Raw genomic sequence first — 8116 nt, 5'->3', positions numbered from 1 at the left:
AAAGAGAACACGAGGGAAGTTAGGTACCATTTTCCTGAAAACGGTATTCAGTAAAGATAAGGAATGGGAAAGAAAGACAAGGAATTAGTAAGTACACATCCTGGAACAGCGTCACACCATCTAATCCCGACTTGCTTCCACCGTTTGAAGGTTATACCCACGGGTGCTGCACGGAAGCCACTGTTGGAAGTCCTGCTCCATCAGGATAGCTGCATCAGGGCTGGGAGAAAGATAAAAATCCCTCACGGGCTTCTCTGCCAAAAAAGCATCCCTGCTGACACACTGGACACCACGCAGTCGATGAGCAGAGCCTGGTGCAAGATGTGGCTGGTGGTGAGCGTCCGAGAAATGGATCCAAAAATGCTCCTTCTGGTGAGCAGCTGGGTGTTTCTCAGCGCGATGTGTGCCAGCTGCAGGTCTGCTTCTTTCAGGGGGTGCCCAGAGGCTGTCATCCTGCTGGCAAACCCCATGCAGGGTCCACCTGAGCTTCAGCTCTGTGCTGACTCCACCTGAGGCTCACCCAAGGGCTTGCCTCCTCTCTGCTGGCCCAACGAGAGGCTGCTCCAGGGACAGGGAGCGCTGCCCCGCGCCCCTCAGCAGCTCACCCAGGACCCCCAGAGCCTCCTGCAAGCCCTGTCCGGTGAGGGCACTGCAGCCCCGCAGCACCCACGGGTGCCCCCTCAGCCGTCCCTGCTGCAGCCGCTGCCCCAGCTCAGCAGGAGCCATCGCCCCGGGCACCTCCTGCTTGTTGGCCAGGAGGAGGATGGGGACATCGGCCAGGCTGGGGTGGCCCAGGGCTTCCTCCAGAGCCTCCAAAGCTTCGGGCAGCCGGGCCATGTCCGTGCTGTCCAGCACGAAGATGAGGATGTTGGTGTCCTCCAGGTAGTGGGGCCAGCTGGCCCGGAGGCTGCTTTGTCCCCCGACGTCCCAGAGGGTGAAGGGCACGCCGCAGGGCGTCCGCAGGGACTCCACGTTGAAGCCCACCGTGGGGCACGTCTCCATGGCCTGGCTGCTCTTCAGCCTGTAGAGGAGGGTGGATTTGCCAGCGAGGTCGAGCCCCAGCATGACCACTCGTGCTTCTCTTCTGCGCCGGCCTTTGGAGATCAGCTTCCCCATTGAGATCCTGCTGCAAACAGTGGGGAAAAATAAAAAAAAAAATAAATAAATAAAAAAAAAAAGAGGAAAGTAGACCAAAAAAAAGTATATTTCCTGGATAATATCAGTTAATAACAGAGCACTCGGTTCTGCTTTGCTTACGTTTGCTGAACAAAGGATCAGGCAGCTTGCTTTTCTTCTCTTCGTAGCTTGGACGAGGCAGAGCTCTTATTTTGGAGGTGTGGAGCAGAGCCAGGGAGCGCGGTCCGAAGCGACAGCTTCTGCCTTCCAGCTCCGCTGCCCCCAGCCTCCATCGCCACTCGCAGCCTTCAGCAACGGGCGCAGAGGAGAGGCAGCATGTTGCAGGAAGAGGTGGGGAGGCGGCGGGACACGTTTCCTCCTCCTCATCGTGGACAGAAATAAATGAGCTTTTGTTCATTGGCTTCTTGAGGGGAAATCCACCCCCGGACAGACAGGAGGAAACCGGGTTTCAAGCACAGGGTTGCTCTGGGAATTTGCTGAATCACAGCTTAAGGGTGTGGATTTCAACATGAGCAGCACTGACGGGTTTTCAATCTTGTGCTAGCACAAATCCAGTCTCTGTTCAGCATCGGCTTTTACTACCTGCTGCACAGACAGCAACAACGGGTTTAAAGAAGTGCACACAAACACCATTTTTAATGTCCTGTGGAAAGATGACCAGCCTGAAAATCTATAAAACTCATTACGTCGAGATAACACATTTTAACTTCCGTACGTGAGGCAAATCAGCCCTCTATGGCTTGGCAGGGGGGAGGGCAATCCCTTAAAAGAAGGAAAAAACATTTAACAAGGAGGCCCTAATTGAACTTTACATGCCAGAGGCTGCTGGGGATGTGGAAGGGACCTCCTGGTCCTACAGCCCATCCTTTGCTAGATACTTCTGCAAGCAGAGGCTGAAGCACGTCCCGTGCAGGTCTCTGCCATCGTTCGGGCTGGTTGGCGCCGGGTGCCACCACGAGGTCTGTGGGTGTGTGGAACGTGTTACTTGGCTCGGGATCCAGGTTAACTCAGCAGCCAGCGCTTATCTGCAGTGCTGTCACGTAGATAATCTCCGGGCAGCAACGCACCGCCACGTGTGCGATAAAGCAGGCAGCGTGTGTTCATGTGCCATCGCTTCTGGAAATGGTCTACACACCAAAAGAAGGGTGGGATGCGGCACTGATGGGAATAAAGCAAGGGAGCTGTGGCAGGGAGCGCAGTGATCCTCACCCTCCGGGGGCTGCTCGCCCATCCCGCAGTCTGTGCTGTGGCCCAAGGGTTGTCCACTGCTCCGAGTCCTTTTTTTTTCCTTAAAATTAGTTAAATTGGTGTCTGGATCCTTAATCTGCTTCTTCTCCATTTTGGGAAAACCTTCCTCCCCATATCGCATTGGGCTGTAAGGTCTTTGTGATGGGTATGTTGTGAAACACCAGTGGGTCTAGTGGGCCGCCCCTTGAACCTGCCATGCTCCTGCCTTCGCTGCTGACCTTCTCTGAGGCTTGAGGTGTTCATTCATAAAACTGATTTAAAGTAAACTGGAAAGTAGATACAGGAATTAAGGGTGGAGATCCTACCATCTGACAAACAACTGTTTGAAATATGTTGCAATGGGCTTTGATTGCATCACCCTCTAACACACTACAGAAATAGGCTTCTTCTGGATTTAAATATTTTTTTTTTTTTTAAAAAAAAAAGGAAGAAGAAGAAGAAGAAATAAAGAATGCAACTAATGCAACTATGCAACTAGGGTGCAGTTTTAGCGAAGATTTCTTTTAAGTATTCTGTGACCCAGAATAACAGAGTAGATTAATTCATGGGCAGATAGAGAAATGGAAGCAACTCTATATTCTTTTTTTATTATTATCATTTTATTTTATTTTATTTTACTTTCTCATACCCCTGGTATTGAACTTTAGTCTGTTTCCTTTCTCCCTGCCAACTGTTCCAGACACAGGGTGCAGAAGATACTTACCGAGTCTGTTCCAGCCACAGCTACGTTATAAAAGCATAATATCCCAATAAATAATACATGGGGGCAACTGCAATTTTGTGTAAGAAAGACTGGAAGAAAATAAAGTAAAAGCAGATGAGATGAGCGCTGAGTGATTCTGTTGCTGGAGCAGAAAGGCTACACACTAAATAATTCAGAAACTGTGTTCAGAGGCGAGGGCAGCCCTCACTCCAGCTACGTCTTATGCGGGCAGAACAAATGGTCTCGCCTTTTTTTTCATGTCTCTGAATCCACAGGAGCAAAGCCAATCATAGCTAATTCTGCTTATAATTTCATAGAATTTCTATTTGTGTGCTCCTTGTTATCATTTCCCTGTTTCCTGGATATTCACCACAAGGAGCAATAACGTGTGATGGGACAGAATCCCCCTCCTCCGCACGCCCTAAACACTCCTGTTACTGCAGAACCGCTGTCTCTGCTGCCAAAGCATTTTGACCACACTCCATGGGGTGCACACAGGGCAAAGAGGGGGCTTGCAGTACAGCACGAGGCACGGGCTTTGGAGAACAAGCCGAGAGCTGATGGTTCCCTCTGGAGACCACCTCGCTTCAGGGCTAGATGAAGATGCTCTGAGCATGGCTGTCCAGATAACCTTCATGCCACAATGGTTATGTAGACATATATAAACCAATCTTTTCTGTAGATAATATGGGTGCTTAATTTTTTTCCCCAGAATTTCTTAATGATCTCATAAATCTTGCCCAAGTAATGGTCACAATACCCATGTGAGTGTCAGGGCACGGAGGGGCCTCACCACCCCCCCAGGGGGTGTCCCCAAGCAGCGTCCCCAGGTGGAAGGAGCTGGGACAGGGCTTTGTTCCAGGCCAGGTCACCTCGTTGGAAGGCAGCACCAGGGGGAGACAACCTGGAGTGGAGCCAGGAATAACAGGAGTAGATGTGGATGAGTGTCCATGGTCCTTCAGAGGGCTCCTGCACCACTCCTTCAGGGCTGAGAGGCAGGTCTGACCTGAGGGAAGGTTGGGGGAAAATCCCTCTCCTCCCAATGGTGTCTGCTTGGAGCAACAAGTGGATCTCAGCCCAGAAAAACAGACTGTGCCTCCATCTCCAAACCTGAGATGTTGAAAATCAGTGTTGATGGATAGCTGCAAGAGCCAGCAGCTGAAGCCAAGGTGCCTCTTCCTGAGCCAGAGTCCCGAGGTTCAAAAGCTGGCTGAGAGCACACTGAGAGCAGTGCACCACAGCCCCAAGCTTTGACAGGCTGGAGGAAAGCCTGTGGTGATGTCTCTTCACAACATATGGCTTCTCAAAGTCGTTGACCTACTTCCAAAAGTTCAGTGACAAGATTCACCCAATAAAATTCACAGCAGACATTGAGCACCTGCCCTTCACATGCCCATCAAGCATTTGGAAGAGTTGCTCTTACCTCCAGAGCACTTCTGCCAGGGTCCAGGACCCTCAGCTGAAATCTCTCCCAGCCCCAATACCCAGCACGTCCCAAGAAATTTGGGTTTCCTTGCTCAGCACTGGCAGGTGGTGCTCCAGCCCATGAGTGCTGCTGCAATGGGGCTGCCCCCTTCACAGACCATCCCCAGCTGCCCCTGCTCCCCTCCTCTGACCATGTCCTTCTTCATAACCCCAAATGAAGAACTTACTACCCCATTTTGAGCCTCTCTCACCAGAGTATTTTTGGCCAGGAGCACCAAACTGGCCATGGCTGAGCTCTGTGAAGAACAGCTTAAAGCTGAGCTCCACCTTGCACAACCACACAAGTTGCCCCCCATGCCACAAGTTTGCATTTGAAAGCTGTTGGGGGAGAAACCTCCAAGACCACTACCTGTGGCTACTGGGCTCCAGCAGCCTGAAGTTTGAGTTACTACATCTGTTGTATGCAATTTTTGAGGATATTTCATAAATGTTGTTACTCCAATCATTTTCAAAGCTGTTTAGAATTGTACCAGGATGCAGGTTCTCTCTGTAGTTTCATTTATTCATGAGACCCAAATTGTTTTGTCTTCTTCCTAGATAAATTGGCACAGGGCTGTACTTTTCTACCTATACCACTGAAACTCTCATTCCAGGTCCTTCTTCTTACCTCTTAAGCTCACCAATCTCTTCTTCCTTGACTCTTAACATCTCAGATCTGTCTCCTCAGGATGATTCAAAATTGAGCTTCTTCAGCTTCCTCACCTATCCTAATGCTCTCACTCCCCTTTTTGACACTATCTATTAGCCCTTCCTCTTATGGTTAGCCTCTGTCTCAGTTTAGGTCATGTATTTCACGCTGTGTGCTGCATACTTGCTGTCTTCACCTTAAAAAATAGTTAAAATATAACTCTATCTTGAAACACCCGAATCTCATGTATTCCATTATTCTTAATGTTTCTATGTGAAAAGAAAAAAAAAAATAGCAAAAAACGGTACACTTACAAAAATGTGTTTGTTTGTTGGTTTGTTTGTTTTTAAAAGGCTCTTACTCCATCCTTTCACGTGTTTGCTCCTCCATCCGTATTTTATTTTTCAGTATTTCCTCAGTTGCTATTGAGGCAGCCCTATTTAGTGATGCATAACCACACTGCCTACTTACTCGCACTACCTATACTATAGGTAATATCTCGTCTGAATCCGTTAATACTACAGGCAGCCAAAATTACAACTTGGAGGTACACTGAGGCTCATCTTAGTGAGAAGGAAACTGTTTTGAAACACACAAATCCAGCTTTAGTACCTTGCCATCTGATACAATGGACAAAGCAAAAACCTGCGAAAATCGAGCTATTGCATTGTATCTGGCTCACCACGGAGTGTCACTGTTAGCTCACACATTTCTCGGTGGACAGGCCATCTCCAGAGGAATCAAACAGCTGCTGCCAAACCTCCAGGGTTGGAGCTCCCTGCTTTGGTCGGGGGAGGACTTCCTTCGGCACCCTCCTGTGGCAGGATCACTTCAAAACGGATTTTGCTGAAGAGCTGTAGGTATGTTTAGTGCACCTACTCTTTCACATCTATAGAAAGCTGATGGTGAGGACTGCAGAACAGAGTGGAATAAGGTGCCAGCTGTGCGTAGGGGATATCCAGCTCCAGATTGTTTTCGTATCAGCTGGCATCATGTCCCAGGACTCTGCAGTTTGAATGAGAGAAGCTAACCAAGTGATGGAAAGCATAATGCTGAACAAAGAGGAGAGAAACATTCTGAAATTTTCTTTCAGTATCCTTTAACAGGTCATTGACAGCTGCCATCATCACTCTCTTCACTGTGGTTCCTTACAGAGCTGCAGATACAGGCAGGCTTTTTCATCTAAAACTGACAAAAGGTTATAAATTCTACTAAACCTGAATTTATCTGTGACTATGGCACTTTGTGATCTCGTTTCAACAACGTGCACCTCAGAATGAATCTGCTGATTCAAGTTACATTACGGTTTGGGGTGCAGTTCAATGCCATGCTATTGTTTGTTCTGTATCTCCAATGCTTTGAGTTTTGTCACTTGAGAAAAGGACTTCATAGTCATCTGCTGTGACATCTGCATAGTCATCTGCTACCAGCTTCATGAGATGGAAGTTGAAAACTTCAGTGCAAGAGCGAGATGCCAGCATCTGAGCTAACTCATCCAAGTCAGCAATGAGTTACATTGGCAGTACATTGCGATAAGCAATTAATTGCTACAAAATAACAATAAAAAGTCTCAGGGTAGCACTTTGCCTGGTTGACCTATTTAGTGCTTTCATAACATTTCCAGTCTGTCATAACTTTTCCAAGAAGGATATAAGATTTCATATCCCTTTTCCTTCTAGAAAAAAAAAAAATGATGAGAGAAGACTTTTTTGTTATTGTTGGCTTCTATAAAAAGCCTAGCAGAAAGAAAAAGAACAAAGACCAGTAAGAAGCATTCACTAGGTTATACGGTGACTTCTGCTCCACACAGAGCACTTTTTTTTAGCTGTCTCAGCCCATTGTAAAGCTCAGACATGGTAACTGCAACTACTGTGAGGTGTTTAAGGACTTAACTGTACCTGCTGACATTAGCAATAAGTAATGACAAGAAACTTAAACCCATGTGAATAAAAGCTTTGACTGGGGGATGTGTATCAGTACCTGTTTAAACAACTGGGTTTCCGAATAATATAAATAAGCAGGTCTTTGATACAGTACTAAATAGGATCAAAGCTCTGTTTACATAGCTCCACCTTCTCACCACTTCCTAGCAGTGTCAGGAAAGGCAGCTATTCTAAACAGATGATTTGTTTCCAGAGCCACAAACACGAGCAGAAAATGAATATTGCATATATGCCCTGCTATTTCTCTGGCAAAAGGGAAACCATTGGTGTATGACTGTGTTTTCAGTTGCAGTTCCCCTTCTGGCTCTTCCCATGGAGGCTCTCACTACACTTTTCCACATAACTTCTTATTTCTGCTTTCCGTTTTTGTAGCTTGAGCCACTGCACAAGCTATCCAGCAGTCTTCCTGAGGCCAGCTGAAGTGGTCACTCAGCAGTGCAGTAAGCAGAAACTTGGCAGGGAAAACCTCTTTTTGCCCTCGACCTACTTCTGGGTCTTCTTTGCCTCATATTCCAGGGCAGAATTTCTTCAACATCACTGATTCTCTCTCATAGCAACCCATCCGGATTTCACTCCGTGGGTAGTGACATTGAGTTTTCTACTTTTTCTTCAAACAGCTTTGTCCTAAATTCCTGCAGAGGAAAAGGGCATGGGGGTGCTGATTGATGCTCGCCTGAACATGAGATGGCAGCGTGCCCAGGTGGCCAAGAAGGCCAGCGGCATCCTGGCTTGTATCAGGAATAGTGCAGCCAGCAGGAGCAGGGAGGTGATCGTTCCCCTGTACTCTGCTCTGCTGAGGCTGCACCTCGAGTGCTGTGTTCAGCTTTGGGCCCCTCGCTACAAGAAGGACATCGAGGCCCTGGAACTTGTCCAGAGAAGGGCTACGAAGCTGGTGAAGGGCCTGGAGCAGAAGTCCTGTGAGGAGCAGCTGAGGGAACTGGGGGCGTTTGGTCTGGAGAAGAGGAGGCTCAG

General features: G+C 48.0%; 1 protein-coding gene across 2 annotated transcripts; it reads right to left on the bottom strand.

The window, feature by feature from the left end:
• Positions 1-430: 430 nt before the first annotated feature.
• On the bottom strand, positions 431-1416 carry ARL11 (ADP ribosylation factor like GTPase 11). 2 transcript variants are annotated; one of them, XM_035323256.1, is made up of 2 exons: positions 1258-1416; positions 431-1123 (listed from the first exon to the last, which is right to left on the bottom strand). In XM_035323256.1, the coding sequence occupies exon 2, from the start codon at positions 1114-1116 to the stop codon at positions 517-519; it is 600 nt and encodes a 199-aa protein (XP_035179147.1). In that variant the 5' UTR covers positions 1117-1123; positions 1258-1416; the 3' UTR covers positions 431-516. The 2 variants fall into 2 exon arrangements, with proteins under 2 accessions (XP_035179147.1, XP_035179137.1); XM_035323246.1 differs by having other exon boundaries at positions 431-1126; positions 1258-1415.
• Between the last annotated feature and the right edge of the window lie 6700 nt (positions 1417-8116).

This window comes from Oxyura jamaicensis, chromosome 1 (assembly GCF_011077185.1).
Source record: "Oxyura jamaicensis isolate SHBP4307 breed ruddy duck chromosome 1, BPBGC_Ojam_1.0, whole genome shotgun sequence".
NCBI classification, from domain to species: domain Eukaryota; kingdom Metazoa; phylum Chordata; class Aves; order Anseriformes; family Anatidae; genus Oxyura; species Oxyura jamaicensis.
Note: the sequence above shows the minus strand (reverse complement) of the source record. Positions and strands in the feature narration are given on the sequence as shown.